The 16,648-nt window shown below is 45.7% G+C and overlaps 3 protein-coding genes across 5 annotated transcripts; all 3 read right to left on the minus strand.

Annotated features, from left to right (window-relative positions):
• Positions 1–4,423: 4,423 nt before the first annotated feature.
• LOC116433434 (uncharacterized) lies at positions 4,424–10,461 on the minus strand. The gene is made up of 9 exons (XM_076373351.1): positions 10,276–10,461; positions 8,955–9,429; positions 8,649–8,879; positions 8,217–8,553; positions 8,049–8,059; positions 6,496–6,792; positions 5,432–6,010; positions 5,135–5,365; positions 4,424–5,038 (listed from the first exon to the last, which is right to left on the minus strand). The coding sequence occupies exons 1-9, from the start codon at positions 10,459–10,461 to the stop codon at positions 4,698–4,700; spliced, it is 2,688 nt and encodes an 895-aa protein (XP_076229466.1). The 3' UTR covers positions 4,424–4,697.
• A 792-nt stretch (positions 10,462–11,253) lies between these two features.
• On the minus strand, positions 11,254–13,436 carry LOC116433435 (odorant receptor 10-like). Of its 2 annotated transcripts, none has more exons than XM_076372974.1 (4): positions 13,227–13,436; positions 12,002–12,476; positions 11,705–11,926; positions 11,254–11,607 (listed from the first exon to the last, which is right to left on the minus strand). In XM_076372974.1, the coding sequence occupies exons 1-4, from the start codon at positions 13,434–13,436 to the stop codon at positions 11,267–11,269; spliced, it is 1,248 nt and encodes a 415-aa protein (XP_076229089.1). In that variant the 3' UTR covers positions 11,254–11,266. The 2 variants fall into 2 exon arrangements, with proteins under 2 accessions (XP_076229089.1, XP_031847371.2); XM_031991511.2 differs by having other exon boundaries at positions 11,696–11,926.
• Positions 13,437–13,874: 438 nt separating this feature from the next.
• On the minus strand, positions 13,875–16,281 carry LOC116433508 (odorant receptor 10-like). Of its 2 annotated transcripts, none has more exons than XM_076372973.1 (5): positions 15,966–16,281; positions 14,903–15,377; positions 14,606–14,827; positions 14,117–14,508; positions 13,875–14,011 (listed from the first exon to the last, which is right to left on the minus strand). In XM_076372973.1, the coding sequence occupies exons 1-4, from the start codon at positions 16,173–16,175 to the stop codon at positions 14,168–14,170; spliced, it is 1,248 nt and encodes a 415-aa protein (XP_076229088.1). In that variant the 5' UTR covers positions 16,176–16,281; the 3' UTR covers positions 13,875–14,011; positions 14,117–14,167. The 2 variants fall into 2 exon arrangements, with proteins under 2 accessions (XP_076229088.1, XP_031847522.2); XM_031991662.2 differs by having other exon boundaries at positions 14,597–14,827.
• Positions 16,282–16,648: the final 367 nt, after the last annotated feature.

Here is a 16,648-nt window from a genome sequence, read left to right on the forward strand (position 1 = left end):
CAATGAGAATGTTTAACACGTTGAATGCCATGGGGTCACCGGTGATTACTATAGTTTAATTAATTGAACGACGATTATTTGAAATTTCTATTATTTACACAATAAACGCGATGTTAGTGATTGATGACTGATTCTGGATTACTTGGAGACCGTAACACGCGAAATGGATTATAATAAGATGGTCAAGACTTTCGTGGCGCTTAACGTGTTAAATGAACAAAAGAAAGCACAGAATTTTCAATTCGGTTAGTTGAATGAACGTTACGTCCACAAATGACACTAATTCCGAAATTCTATGTAACCATCGAAGTCAACGTCTAATTTTTGGCGATGCGTAGGCGAATTACAGCAATAGCTGTCCTGAAAAAGAAATACTATTAGCACGCATCCATTTGTTTATTCTTCAGTAATACATTGCACAATAATGACGTGACAGTCTAAATAACATATAAATTATTTTATGTACGATTTTTCATGACCCGAACAAGTCAAAACAAACAATTAGAGAAAAACTGCATTTCCGGGCACGATTTTAACCCTTTGAACTCTGTAGGCTCCAATATTGCACCAGTTATAATATTAAATATCTTAATGAATCTTAAAGAAACTACCCTAAAATTATTCGATTCTCAACACATCCAAATTTTGTACCAAGAACGAAAATAAAAGATCGAAGAAATGTTATAGCATTTCTAATTTTCCCTTAGAGTGCTAAGGGTTAAAACTGAAAGTCTGATATCGATATTCGTCTAATTTCAATGTTCATCGAGTAGTGCCGATAATTAACAACGTGATGCGAAACAGACGGCGAACCGGGAGCTCCTTTAGGCACCATAATAGAATTCTCGGACGGTCGTAATGGTATCAATGGGTGCCGGAAACGTTTCTTTCGAAAATAGCCCGCGCACCAGCGAGATCGACTTCCGGAGGTATCCTTGACCCCGTTTCGAAGTTCAGTCGGAAGGGTCTTGGGTTGAACTTTTCTACCACCAAGTGGTATGACTCAACGATGTGTCACACGAGCCCAGCGGTTTATACGTTCGCCACTTATATCCACCCCATTTACCTCGGGAGTAAGGACTCGGTTATAGACAGTTGAACCTATATTCAACTGTCAACAGTTGTGCACACAGTGAAACTCGAATGTCAAGACGCTGAGTTATAGAAACGTAATAAACTGACATTGTCGGTTTCCTTTAAAAGTTTGAGCGCTGAAGAGAAATTGATTTAGCAATAGGCAAACTGAATTGTAAATCAATAGAAATTTCAATAGTACCACCGACGGAGTTTCTATAGAAAAATTTCGGAAAGTCAATTTGACTGTTCGGTAGTTCTAGGATAGTTCGCGAAAGTTAACATTAAATATTATACTCCATAATTTTTCTGCGCCAAATCGAGTGGCGACTGAGAGGGGCCTATGGGCAAAGGGTTAACTGCGATTACTGTTGACGCTTGCACTTAGCAACCCCGCATTAAATATTCAAACCAGTTGATAATGGACTTGTCGGGGATTAGCAATTTGTAGGATATTACTCGTAGGGGATCATGTGAGCACCCTTTGCAATTCGAATTTCTGTTGCATTTTTATCTTAATAATTCCATATTGTTATATTTCATTGTAATAACAACAAGCACCTATCATTATCACACATGATTCACAAGCGTACCTACATTTATTTATAAACGATGACGGCGCAATGATATCTGATAAGAAAGAAACATTCCCGCGCCATGAAATAGATGCCCCTCGTTCCGCGAATTCCCAAGCGTGGCATAATTAAAAGCACTCGGGAGCGTCTTCGAATAAATATGACTGATACGATGCATAACGTAATGAACCTTTCTCGTCGGGTGAAATTCGCGACGAAACGTGCGCAATCGACAGCCGCTTTACGGTTAAGGACTTGTTGCACGATGCATATAAACGATATCGCTTGTTGCACGGTAATAGGCGCAGTAGAATGGGACGCGCGGAATCAGACAGTCGATGGAAGAGAGAATCGACAAGCACTTTCGAAGATAACGACAAAATATCATGATATTGTTGAGATTCATTAAAAACAATACGTAAATAGCAAGGCATAGGCGGACGAGACGGACAAGAATGAATTACGATTAATTAGGACGGGCGTAACAGGTGCAATCAATACTTGCAGGTGGCGTGTCTGCGTAAACGCCGCTGTATTGACACTGCAGAAACGGAAAACTCAGAAAAAAATCATTACAAAGGAAATCTGCTCGCACAGAATTCTAATATATTAACTGTTAATTGAACGAAACGTAATTAAAACTGATACAGCTGTAATGGATCAACATGCAGCGGAAATTTACTTGATATTGAAAAAGTTCATAACGTTCGATTATGTTTAAATTGACAATCATTTGATAATGATTTCGAATCATTAGCAGTATCATTGATGACTATTGTAGCATCATGATCTGTGTTTTCTAAGCTTTAATTAGAGCCCAAGAACGTCTGCAGCGCTTAAGGGGCGGCATCAATGAGTAAGACAAGGATGGAGAATTTGCCTAGCGAGCGACAGCAGCGCCATCTAGCGGCGAGAAGCTAGCCGAGTTTCTCCCTATACCCGCAATGTGTAAGACAAGGACAGAGATAGTGTGCGACAAGGACAGAGATAGTCTAGCCTGTGCCACCTCCTTGGAAAAAGCATCTCATCAGTCCCTGGTACCTACTCGTGAAGCATCAGGGCGAAGGAGGTCTTTTAAGTGGCGCCATCTGGCGGTGACGGGTATGAACTACCGTGCGTCGTTTTGGCGGGAAGCAACAAGGAAATCAGCAGAGAATTAATTAATAACACACCTCGTGGGAATAATTCGTTGACATTTGCGATTCTGCATCATAGAATGGACTCTGCTAGACGTTCCTGAATTGGTTTTGGTAGGATTTTGTACCGCGGTAATGATTTATTAATTATTTTTCGGGACGGTGCGGTATGGTCGGCTGGAATTTGTTGACAGAGGCAGAGTAAATTATGAAGTTTCTCAGTTAATAGAGATATTTGGTGGATGTTTGCGATTGGAGAAATTATAATGGAGTCTAAGGAACGCTTTGGTAATCACGGTGATCACATTTGAGTTGTAATTAATGAGTTATTAGTGATTTTTGGATAGGAGGATTACGTTGCGTAAGAATTGGTGGCGCCATCTGTTGCAAGAATACTGAAACATCTGATTAAATAGTACATGATCCTCGCTGCAAGATGGCGGGCCGAAAATACTATCTCTATCCTTCTTGCTCTTATACATCTGTCCTTCTCTATAATAGACGAAGACTGGTGGCGCAATCTAGCAAAATATATCATGTACTATTTGGCAAACAGTTTCCACGTTCTTGCAACAGATGGCGCCACCAATTTTTACGCAGTTCTCGCGACCATCCGAAAATCACTAATAACTCATTAATTACAATTCAAATATGATTAACGTGAACACTAGAATGTTCCCAAGGGTCCATTATAATTTCTTCAACCGCAAAGATTCACCAATTATCCCTATTAACTAAGAAACTTAATAATTTACTCTGCCCCTGTCAACAAATTCCAGCCGACATTGCCGCACCGTCACGAAAAATAATTAATAAATCAGTATCGCGGTAGAAAATCCTACCGAAACCAATTCAGGAATATCTGGCAGAGTCCATTCTATGATTGTAAACTGCAAATGTCAACGAATTATTCCCACGAGGTGTGTTATTAATTAATTCTCTGCTGATTTCCTTGTTGCTTCCCGCCAAAACGACGCACGGTAGTTCATACCTGTCACCGCCAGATGGCGCCACTTTGAAGACCTCCTTAGCCCTGATGCTTCACGAGTAGGTACCAGGGACTGATGAGATGCTTTTTCCAAGGAGGCGGCACGGGCTCGACTATCTCTGTCCTTGTCGCACACTATCTCCGTCCTTGTCTTACACATTGCAGGTATAGGGAGAAACTCGGCTAACTTCCCGCCGCTAGATGGCGCTGCTGTCGCTCGCTAGGAAAATTATCCATCCTTGTCTTACTCATTGATGCTACCCCTTATGCTCTGCACACGTTCTAGGGGTCTAATTAAAGCTTAGAAGACACAGATCATGATGCTACAATATTTAACGATGGTACTAATGATTCGAAATCATTGTCAAGTGATTGTTAATCCTTGTCTTCATTGATACTCTTCCCTCACGAACTGCAACCATCAACGCGTAGTCGTTGAAGTGGCTCTCCTCGTTCTGATCTATTAATTTATTATTATGACACTTATTATTATAAATTATTATAAATTATATATTATTATAAATTATATCATTGTATGAATATATTCAATGTAACATTTATTTGGACAAAATTATATGCACTAACGATTAACCCGAGTAATCCGTAAATATATTTCAAAATTCCGTGCATGGAGGAATCGTCTGAATGATGCGATTATTAATAGTATAAACATTCAGTGTATTTGTAATATCCAATACATAATGTAACATTACCTTGTAACGTATGTTTCATTGGACACGACTATACCGTACAATCGCAACTGTACCATCGCGTCCGTGTAAATTATAATAATCGTCTTCATAGAAAAACCCATTGCACTTTGAACATTCGTTCACAGTCCACGATTTCGTTCAGTCAGCAAGTTCCTTCGACCGAGTGACAGTGACGTCACTTCGGTCTGCAAAACGTCCGCGACGAGTGACTTTACGTTGTCACCATCACGCGGAGCACGGACAGGTAGGACATCGAGCTCTTCAGGATGCTCGTGTACGTCTCGATGTTGATCACGAAGAACCTGCCGGCCTTCAAATGGACAGGACACTGCGTCTTCATCAGCAGGAACATGATGTGCTTCGACAATTTCGGTGGCGCGTTGTACCAGTTGCTGCGGCAGACGTAGTGGCCGATGCTCTCGAACTGGTTCTTCGAGTACTCGCCGACGTAGCTGTAAGCGAACATCTGTCCCAGCAGCGTGGTCATCACCATGAACGACTTCACCACCATCACGACGTTGTTGACGCTCAGAGACAGGATGAACTGGAACCCTGAAAACCACGACGCGTCGAATGAAGGTACCTCCATCTGAACGAAACCATCGATGGACACCAAGATCCTCGTTCCAAAGAAATGTAACTTATCACCGCTAACGCAGATGAGCAGGCAGCTGGTGAACAGCTGGATGACCATGATCAAGCCGATGGTGTCGTTCAGGTACTCGGCCAGCGTGAGCAGATGATGATGCCTCTTGATCAGCGCGGTGAAACGGTCGGTCCCGTCACTGTCGTCGTCGAGGAAGTTGCTGAAGTCGACTTTCAACACCTCCACTTGCCCGCACAGGTGGAAGATGATGCCGATGAACAACAAGTCACTACCTGGCAGTCAACTCAGAGTCTAGATTGCCGGACGTGCGAATAGAGAATCGTGAGATGGATCGGTACCGATGTTTCCGTTGACTGTCACCAGCAGCATGAAGTACTCGCCGAAGTAGATGATCGCGCGCAGGTATTCAGGCGTCCCCAGGAGCTGCAGGGTGCACTCGCTGGGGAACGGGTAGTCCAGCAGCTCCCCTCGCGTCGCGTTCGCACCCTGCGCCGCGTCGTCCCCGGCGAACATCGGCACTACGATGAACAGCGTCGCGCTGAGGTAGGACACGAATATCATGCTGCCGGAGAGAATGCGGCCCATGTAGGCGTGATGCCTGACGATCGCTCGTTTCTCCTCTCCGTTCAGCTGGCGGTAGTCTTCCACCGCTGAGACGAAGTTGGCGATCAGTCCTCTGGGATACAGCCGGAAGGAAGCCACCTTCAGCACCCCCAGGATACCGCAAGCGGTTATCAGCAGAGCCTCCAGCGTCTTCTCCGCGTTGCCGTTGTCTAGGTAGATCTCCACGTGGATGACTAGCATCATCAGCATCTGCGCAGACGATTCCGCTGATCTCCGGGTCATACGTGGACTGGGTAGGTGTGGCTCAATGTTCGACAGTTTGAACTCTAGGCTCCATTGTACCAGGAATGATACTAGATATTTCAGTGAAACTTAAAGAAACTACCCTAAAATTATGCGATTTCGGCATTTCGGTGAGATGAAATGTTCAGATTTGGAGGACTAAGTCGTGGAAAAATGATCTAATTAGTCGAACAGTAAAAGATCAGAACGTAGTTTCCTTTCTATTACTTAAGCAACTGATATATAATTTAGCTTCATATGTTCAAGGTTTTGTATGTTTCGTAGAATCTTCATCCGCAGAGGGTTAAACCTTGCGTAATGTATCAACACGTAAAACATCGAAGTAAAATAGTTCTGTCTCTTGATCTATATCAGATAATTAGTTGCGAAAAATATCGTTAATGTTTAGTCAGAAGGTAACGAATATTTTTCATGAAAAATATTGTCGAGTGAAAAGGGTTAAAAATTTATCAATATAATCACCGACGCTCGCGTTTCGAGTAGCTGAAATTTAGCCGTGGTTCAGTGTGTTAAGAGTAGAAAGAAAATTCCTCACTATAAGCACGATGACGATGGCGGACCGCAGGCCGGACCAGAAGTTGTACGTCTGAAGGGGCCACGTGCCGACCGGCCTCGAGATGATCCTCAGAGCGTCCATCGCGTACGAGAAATCCTCGTCCGTCGGGAGCTTCATCTTCGAGGGACGAAGCCGAACGGTTTCCTCCGACGACGATAGTCGCATTTCCTTCGAGCGGTGTCTGCGCGCGACTAGACGCGTCGGCCAGTTTCTGTTTATGTTTTATGCAGCCGTAATCGCGCGAGCTTCCGGCGTCAGCTGCGCGTTGCCAACATTCTTATGGGGCGGAGGAAGGGTGAAGTTTCTGACCGCGGACATCTCGCTCCTATTATCTAGCCGTGTCGCGCGGCGCGGCGCTCCGTGAACGCGAGCATTCAAGTTTTATCGAAAATGGACGGGACTAATGGCGCTCCGCCGGAAACTCCGGTTTCTCGCGTGCGAAGGGATGCTCTCCCTTCTCCGTGGGGAGCGAAGTGCAATGCCCGACGCGCTTGAATTGCGACTATTTTCGAGAGAAACCGGACCTGCGGACTTCTCATTTATTCATTCGCTGGGGTAACTGCTGCTGTTCAACGAAGTATTATAGTTAGAGCGGTGACGTTGTCAATTGGTGGGTTAGACGGGGTCTGTTAGTTGCTGCAATGTTGTTGGGCATGGAACGTCGGCGACGGAGTGGACAGGTTGCGTAGCGTTTCACAGGGTAGTTTTCTGATTGTGGTTTTCTGTGCGAGCCGTTTATTCTGGTGGCCATTTCGTTTTCCGAGGAAAGTGAGGTAACTGTTTTAATGGTTGTAGTTATATGTTGCTTGTTTGTTTTCATGGAAATTGTAACTGGTGCGTTTGAGGACATTAAGATTGTGTATATTGAAAATTAGGTGGTTAGTATGATGAAAATTTTGATTTTGAAAGTAAAGTGGTATTTTAGAAGTTTTAAACTGATATGAATTGTATTATGCAGTAAAATTTTTTAAGGTTACAGGTATATTGCTTTATTTTTAACACTTTACTTGGTAGTCAAGGTAACCAGTAATTATGTATTATTGAGGTGCGACTGTTAGATGCTAATTAAATTTCAATATCTTTGAAAGTGTTCTCCCTCAAGACACCTCAGGCAGGTAATTAAAGGCACTGACCTACATACGTTAATAATAATACATTATAATACACATTCTCACGCCGTTTCAATTTTACTTATACAGAAATTACCCCCGTGCGAATTAATACAAGAATATGTTGGGACCTGAAAGTGAAGATAAATTAAAAAATAATTTCGAAAATATTAGAAACAAAGAAACAATAATAAAAACATCAACATAAAGTAAGTCTAACGCCTCACACGAATTCACAAGAAATATTTCAACCAGAGTAACACTCCCACAAATTAATCAAAATCAATCGAAACACAAAAAAAATATCCTCAAAATAGAAAAATTATACTTAGCATTCAAAAACAAAGATTGCCGCTGTTCGAGGGGTTGTATAAAACATTTTCATACAGAGAAACGGAACATTCCGTAGAACCCGTACTTTACGCTCGAAACTCCTGAAACAAATTCCGTGAAACCGAAATAGGTCTATTCCCTATTACTGCCACTCAATCAACTTGCAAGCATTCGTAGCTGCATACACTGAGTCTGCCTCCTCACCCTCTTTCTCCTCGCAGCGCGCGTCGCGTGCAAGCCGAGCTGACAGGCGTTTACGCGTTAACCATCAGGCGTAGGACCGACAGGTAGGACATCGAGGTCCTCAGGATACTCGAGTACGTCTCCATGTTAATGACGAAGAACCTGCCAGCCCTCAAATGCACGGGATACTGGGTCTTCATCAGGAGGAACATGATGTCCCTCGTCAGATTAGGCGGCGCGTTGTACCAGCTGCTGCAATAGGCGAGCTGTCCGATGCCTTCGAACTGGTTCTTCGAGTACTCGCCGACGAGGCTGTAAGCGAACATCTGTCCCAGCAGGGTGAACATCACCATGAACGTCTTCACCACCATCACGACGTTGCTGACGTTCAGAGAGAGGATGAACTGGAACTCTGGAAACCACGGTATCTCGAATAAAGGAACCATTATCTAAACGAAACCATCGATCACATCAGGATCATCATTCCAGAGAAATGTAACATATCACCGCTAGTGCAGATCAGCATGCAGCTGCCGAACAGTTGGATGACCATGATCCAATGGATGGTGTCGTTCAGGTACTCGGCCAGCGTCAGCAGGTGATGATGCCTCTTGATCAGCGCGACGAAACGATCGGTCCTGTTCTCGTCGTCCTCGAGGAACCTGCTGAAGTCCAGCTTCAGCAGCTCCACTTGACCGCACAGGTGGAAGATGATGCCGAAGAACAACGAGTCACTACCTGGCCAATGCACCGCTCAACTCAGAGTGTAAATCGTGAGACGCGCGAGTAAAAGATCGCGAGATGAGTCGGTACCGAGGTTTCCGACGGCCGTCACCAGCAACAGGAAGTACTCCACGAAGTATATCACCGCGAACAGGTTTCCCGGCGCTCGCAGAAGCTGCAGGGTGTACTCGCTGGGTATCGGGTAGTCCAGGCGTTTCCCCAGCGTCGAGTTCGCACCCTGCGCCGCGTCGCTTCCGGTGAGCATGGGCGCCAGCGTGTACAGCGACACGCTGAAGTACGAGAATAGTATCACGCTGGCGGACGACATGCGCCCCATGTACGCGTGACGCCTGACGATCGCTCGTTTCTCCTCTTCGTTCAGCTGCCGGTAGTCCTCCACTGCTGAGACGAAGTTGGCGATCAGTCCTGTGGGATACAGCCGGAAGCTGGCCACCTTCAGCGCCCCCAGGACAGCGCAGATAAGTATCAAGAGACCGTTCAGGGTCTTCTCTGTGTTTCCGAAGTCCAGGAAGATCTCCACGTTAATGATCAGCACTACCAGCATCTGTGGGGAGTTCGATATCCGCGAAAAATGGACTCGGTTGTTCAACGTTTTGACCCTTTGCACTCGAAGGTTTCTCACTGGAAATACTCCAGATTTTCTGACGGGATGTAGATGACATTGGAACTAATTTGAAGATAATTCTGATACAATGAATTAAGCAACGAAGCTATTTTATTTATATGTTTCACATAGTAATAGAAAGTTTTATTTAGAATAGTAAATATTCAACTTCATAGTGGTGACTGAGTGTCACCTCTCGAATGCAAAGGGTTAAGAGATATATTGGATAGATTGAAGTCACTTATTCTGGTCTTTAGTTTTTGCTACTATAAGTGACTGTACCAGTCATAAAGATAGAGCCAGAAGTTAAGACAACATAAAAAATAACAAACATACGTTCATGGAAAAATAATAAACACATTGTTATGAACACAAATCATTTTGCTTCTGAAAGCAGTATAACAATGGTATTATTGAGACAAAAGGGACTCGAATGCTGAAGACAGCCATATTTTTATCAGTGTGCACCATTGATGGCTCATTAGACGGTGTGTAGCATCAAATCTGTGGCTCGTCGAATGATTTGTTAATTAGAAAACATTGCCATGTAGTTGAGAATTAATTTACTTATTGATCACTTCATTATTTCTATCAATTTTGCGAATTCAGTCGCCAAATGGGAAAGAGTGGAAATTGCAGCGTCGGTGTGAAAGTGTTAAAATGGAACGTGGACGAATCCTCTTGCCTCTCATTACTTTTGAGTCGCAGGCTGACTAGGATCGTGTCAGTAACACACTGTACGTATATATCGTTCGCGAGGCAAAAAATCGAAAGAAAATGTCTCACCAGAAGCAGGATAGCGATGGCGAACCGCAGACCAGACCAGAAGGTGTAAGTTTGAAGGGGCCACGTGCCTACGGACCACGTGACGATCCTCAGAGCATCCATCGCGTACGAGAAATCCTCGTCCGTCGGGAGCTTCATCCTCGAGGGACGAAACCGAACCGTTTCCTCCTCCGACGATAGTCGCATTTCCTTCTGGCGGTGTCCGCGCGCGACTAGACGCGTAGGCCAGTTTCTGCTTATGTTTTATGCAGCCGTAATCGCGCGAGCTTCCGGCGTCAGCTGCGCGTTGTCAACATTCTTATGGGGTGGAGGAAGGGTGAAGTTTCTGACCGCGGACATCTCGCTTCTATTATCTACCTGTATCGCGCGGCGCGGAGCATTCAAGTTTTATCGAAAATGGCCGGGACTAATGGCGCTCCGCCGGAAACGCGAGAGTGTTTCTCGCGTGCGAAGGGATGCTCTCCCTTCCCCGCGGGCAGCAAAGTGGAACGTCCGACGCTTTCAAATTGCGCGCGACAATTTTCGAAAGAAACAGCCGGATCTGCAGACTTTTTCTTTATTCATTCGATAGGGTAACTGCTGCGGTTCGACAGAGTATTACAGTTAGGCGAGTGGTCGCGTGCTTCCAGGAACGCTGTCGACTGGTAAGTTTCGTGTAGTCTGTTAGTCGCTACAATATTGTTGAATGTGAAATGATGGTCAAGGATTGGACGAGCTACCGTAGCGTTAGGGATATTGTTTCGATTTGAACTATTTCAATGGAGAACCACTAAAAGGACAGTGGAAATAATACTGTATTAAATAGAAACCGTACTTCTTTACTGCCGGAAACTCCTGAAACAAATTTCGTAAACCGTTGAATAGGAATGTGCCTGTTACTGACACTCAATCGACTTGGTTGCGAGCATTCGTAGTTTCGTAGACTCTCTCCGTCTCCTCGCCCTCTTTCTCCGACCAGTGCACGTCGCGTGCTAGCTGAGCTGACAGGCGTTTACGCGGTAACCATTACGCGGAGGACCGACAGGTAGGACATCGAAGTCCTCAGGATACTCGTGTACGTCTCCATGTTAATGACGAAGAACCTGCCAGCCTTCAAATGCACAGGGTACTGGGTCTTCATCAGGAGGAACATGATGTCCCTCGTCAGGTTAGGTGGCGCGTTGTACCAGCTGCTGCAATAGGCGAGCTGTCCGATGCCTTCGAATTGGTTCTTCGAGTACTCGCCGACGAGGCTGTAGGCGAACAGCTGCCCCAGCAAGGTAGCCATCACTATGAACGTCTTCATCACCATCACGAGGTTGTTGACGTTCAGAGACAGAATGAACTGGAAGCCTGAAACCATGGCATGCCCAATAAAGGTACCTTTAGCTAAGTAATCGACAGATCAAAGTTGTGCTTTCTAAAAAATGTAACTGATCACCGCTAGTACAGATCAACAAGCAGCTCGTGAATAGTTGAATGACCATGATCGAGCCGATAGTGTCGTTTAGGTACTGGAACAGTTTCAACAGGTGATGATGCCTCTTGATCAGAGAGCTGAAACGATCGGTCCTGTTCTCCTCGTCGTCGAGGAATCTGCTGAAGTCCAGCTTCAACACCTCCACTTGACCGCACAGGTGGAAGACGATGCCGAAGAACAACGAGTCACTACCTGGCCAATGCACCGCTCAGCTCAGAGTGTAAATCGTGAGACGCGCAAGTAAAAGATCGCGAGATGAATCGGTACCGAGGTTTCCGATGGCCGTCACCAGCAACAGGAAGTACTCCCCGAAGTATATCACCGCGAACAGGTTTTCCGGCGCTCGCAGAAGCTGCAGGGTGTACTCGCTGGGTACGGGATAGTCCAGGCGTTTCCCCAGCGTCGAGTTTGCACCCTGCGCCGCGTCGTTTCCGGTGAACATAGGCGCTAGCGTGAACAGCGACGCGCTGAAGTACGAGAAGAATATCATGCTGGCAGACGACATGCGCCCCATGTAGGCGTGACGTTTCACGATTGCTCGCTTTTCTTCTCCGTTCAGCTGCTGGTAGTCTTGCACTGCTGAGACGAAGTTGGCGATCAGTCCTGTGGGGTACAGCCGGAAGCAACCCACTTTTAGCACTGCCAGGAGACTGCAAGCGAGTATCACCAGACCGTTCAAGGTCTTCTCCGCGTTCCCGTAATCCAGATAGATTTCTACTTGAACGATCAGCATCGTCAGCATCTGTGTAGAGGATTTCATTGATCTCTGAGTGAGAAATGGATTCTCTAGGTGTTAGCAATGAGTGATGACGCACTGAGGACATTCAGATGCCTTTCTAGAAGTCGCGAAACAATTGCTGAGGGTTGGTTTAGCTATACGCAAACTGTATTGTAAAAGAATGGAGATCTCAGTAGATTCTGCCGAATTTCTATAGATAAATTTCACAGTAGTTTATTTGTCTGTCTAATATTTCTATCATCCGGGGCAGATTCAGCCCATAGAAACTTAGAGAAAACAGTGTTATTCATTCTCCAAGGCTCTCGTAAGCATTCTACGAATATTGTAACCTTCTCTATAAGTCGTTAGTAAAATCAGACAAAGACTTTCACTGCAGATGACACTCGTGAATACTAGAACTACCGAGCAGTCAAGTTGACTTTCAAAAACCTTCATTGAAATGTACAAATCCTCTTGCAATTATCCTTCCACTCTCACCCATTCGATAGTTTCATTATTAACACTAGAACTATCGAGAATTTAATACGATTAATATGTGATCCCTATGAAAATTGTAACAATATATTATTTTCAGTTTCTTTGGATATTCATCATAGTACTCTAGTGAAACTATTTATTTTCAAAATCATTTCAAATATTCAATGCTTTTAAGATATCAATAATTGCGAAACAGACAAATCGAAACCAGTCATTTTGACGGTAGTCATTTGGTACGGTAGTTTTAGTCTTAAGAATCGAATGGAAAATTCTTACCAGAAGCACAATAACGATGGCGGACCGCAAGCCGGACGAGAAGCTGTACGTCTGAAGGGGCCACGTGCCCACAGGCCTCGAGACGATCCTCAGCGCAGTCATCGCGTAGGAGAAGTCCTTGTCCGTCGGGAGCTTCATCCTCGCAGGGCGAGACCGAACCGTTTCCTCCTCCGACGGCTGTCGCGTTTTCTTCCGACGGTGTTTGCGCATTACTAGACGCGTCGGCCAGTTACGATTTATGTTTTATGCAGCCGTAATCGCGCGAGCTTCCGGCGTCAGCTGCGCGTTGCCAACATTCTTATGGGCCGGTGGAAGGGTGAAGTTTCTGACCGCGGACATCTCGCTTCTATTATCTACCTGTATCGCGCGGCGCGGAGCATTCAAGTTTTATCGAAAATGGACGAGACTAATGGCGCTCCGCCGGATACGCGAGAGCGTTTCCCGCGTGCGAAGGGATGCCCTCCCTTCCCAGCGGACAGCAAAGTGGAACGTCCGACGCGTTCAAATTGCGCGCGACAATTTTCGAAAGAAACAGACGGATCTGCAGACTTTTTCTTTATTTATTCGCTAGGGTAACTGCTGCGGTTCGACAAAGTATTACAGTCAGGCGAGTGGTCGCGTTCTTCCAGGAACGCTGTCGACTGGTAAGTTTCATGTAGTCTGCTAGTCGCTACAATATTGTTGAATGTGAAATGTCGGTCAAGGATAGGGCGAGCTACCGTAGCGTCAGGGTGAAAATAATACTCTATTAAACAGAAACCGTACTTCTTTACTGCTGGAAACTCCTGAAACAAATTTCGTAAACCGTTGAACAAGTATTTCGCCTATTACTGACACGCAATCGACTTGGTTGCGAGCATTTCTAGTTTCATACGCTCTGTCCTCCTCACCGTCTTTCCTCGAACAGCGCACGTCGCGCGGCAAGCTAAGTTCACAGGCGTTTACGCGGTAACCATTACGCGTAGGACCGATAGGTAGGACATCGAGGTCCTCAGGATACTCATGTACGTCTCCATGTTAATGACGAAGAACCTGCCGGCCTTCAAATGCACAGAATACTGGGTCTTTAACAGAAGGTACATGATGTCCCTCGTGATATTAGGGGGTGCGTTGTACCAGCTGCTGCAATAGGCGAAGTGTCCGATGCCTTCGAACTGGTTCTTCGAGTACTCGCCGACGTAGCTGTAAGCGAACATCTGACTCAACAATGTGGACATCACTATGAACGTCTTCACCACCATCACGAGGTTGTTGACGTTCAAGGACAGAATGAACTGGAAGCCTGAAACCATGGCATGCCCAATAAAGGTACCTTTAGCTATGTAATCAACACATCAAATTTGTGCTTTGTAAAAAATGTAACTGATCACCGCTAGTACAGATCAACAAGCAGCTCGTGAATAGTTGAATGACCATGATCGAGCCGATAGTGTCGTTTAGGTACTGGAACAGTTTCAACAGGTGATGATGCCTCTTGATCAGAGAGCTGAAACGATCGGTCCTGTTCGCGTCGTCCTCGAGGAATCTGCTGAAGTCCAGCTTCAACAGCTCCACTTGACCGCACAGGTGGAAGATGATGCCGAAGAACAACGAGTCACTACCTGGCCAATGCACCGCTCAACTCAGAGTGTAAATCGTGAGACGTGCAAGTAAAAGATCGCGAGATGAGTCGGTACCGATGTTTCCGATGGCCGTCACCAGCAGCAGGAAGTACTCCCCGAAGTATATCACCGCGAACAGGTTTCCCGGCGCTCGCAGAAGCTGCAGGGTGTACTCGCTGGGTATCGGATAGTCTAGTCCTTTCCCCACCGTTGAGTTTGTATCCTGCGCCGCGTCGCTTCCGGTGAACATAGGCGCCAGCGTGAACAGCGACGCGCTGAAGTACGAGAATAATACCACGCTGGCCGACGACACGCGCCCCATGTAGGCGTGACGTTTCACGATCGCTCGCCTTTCTTCTCCGTTCAGCTCCTGGTAGTCTTCTACCGCTGAGACGAAGTTGGCGATCAGTCCTGTGGGATACAGCCGGAAGCAACCCACTTTTAGCACTGCCAGGATACCGCAAACGAGTATCACCAGAGCGTTCAAAGTCTTCTCCGCGTTCCCGTAATCCAGATAGACTTCTACTTGTACGATCAGCATCATCAGCACCTGTGTACAGGATTTCACAATAGTTTATTTGTCTGTCTAATAGTTCTATCATCCGGAGTAGAGGAATTTAAGGAAAACAGTATTATTCATTCCCCAAGACTCTCATAAGCATTCTACGAATATAGTAACCTTCTGTAAGTCTTTAGTAAAATCAGACAAATACTCCTACACTGCAGATGACACTCGTGAATATTAGAACTACCGAGCAGTTAAGTTGACTTTCATAACTCTTGACTCATATCATTTAATCTTCATTAAAATTTACAAGTCCCTTCGCAATTATCCTTTCGTTTCCATACTTCAACGTGTAACACTAGATACACCGAATACTTGCAATTATTGAAAACATAAGGTGTCCATTTCTTGAAAGTTCCCAAGGAAACACAATAACCTCCATTCTATGAGTCAATGGTAAACCAGAGACTCTTTCGCTAGAGATAATACTTCGCAAGTGAAGACTAGAACTACCATTCAGTCGAGTTGACTTTTATAAACCTTCATTGAAATGTACAAGTCTCCTTGCAATTATCCTTCTGTTCTCACCCACCAGATAGTTCTATTACTAAGAATCGAAAGGAGAATTCTCACCAGAAGCACAATAGCGATGGCGGTCCGCAAGCCGGACGAGAAGTTGTACGTCTGAAGGGGCCACGTGCCGACGGGCCTCGAGACGATCCTCAGCGTAGTCATCGCGTAGGAGAAGTCCTTGTCCGTCGGGAGCTTCATCCTCGCAGGACGAGACCGAACCGTTTCCTCCACCGACGGCCGTCGCATTTTCTTCCGGCGGTGTTTGCGCATTACTAAACGCGTCGGCCAGTTACGATTTATGTTTTATGCAGTCGTAATCGCGCGAGCTTCCGGCGTCAGCTGCGCGTTGCCGACATTCCTATGGGGCGGAGGGAGGGTGAAGCTTCTGACCGCCGGCGTCCCGCTTTTATCTACCCGCGTCGGCGTCGTGAACGGGAGCATTCAAGTTTTATCGAAAATGAATTGTACTAATAGAGCTCCGCCGGATACGCGAGAGCGCCTCTCGCGTGCGAAGGGTTGCTCTCCCTTCTCCGCGCAGGACGCAAAGTACTACGTCCGGCGCGCTTGAATTGCGACTATTTTCGAGAGAAACCGGACCTGCGAATTTGTTCTTTATTCATTCGCTGGGGTGACCGCCGCTGTTCAACAAAGTATTACAGTTAGGGTGGCGACGTTGTCAATTGGTAGGTTTGACGGAGTCCGTTAGTTGCTGCAATGTTATTGGCCACGGAACGTCGCCGACA

Source organism: Nomia melanderi, chromosome 13 (genome assembly GCF_051020985.1).
Source record: "Nomia melanderi isolate GNS246 chromosome 13, iyNomMela1, whole genome shotgun sequence".
Taxonomy (NCBI): Eukaryota; Metazoa; Arthropoda; class Insecta; order Hymenoptera; family Halictidae; genus Nomia; species Nomia melanderi.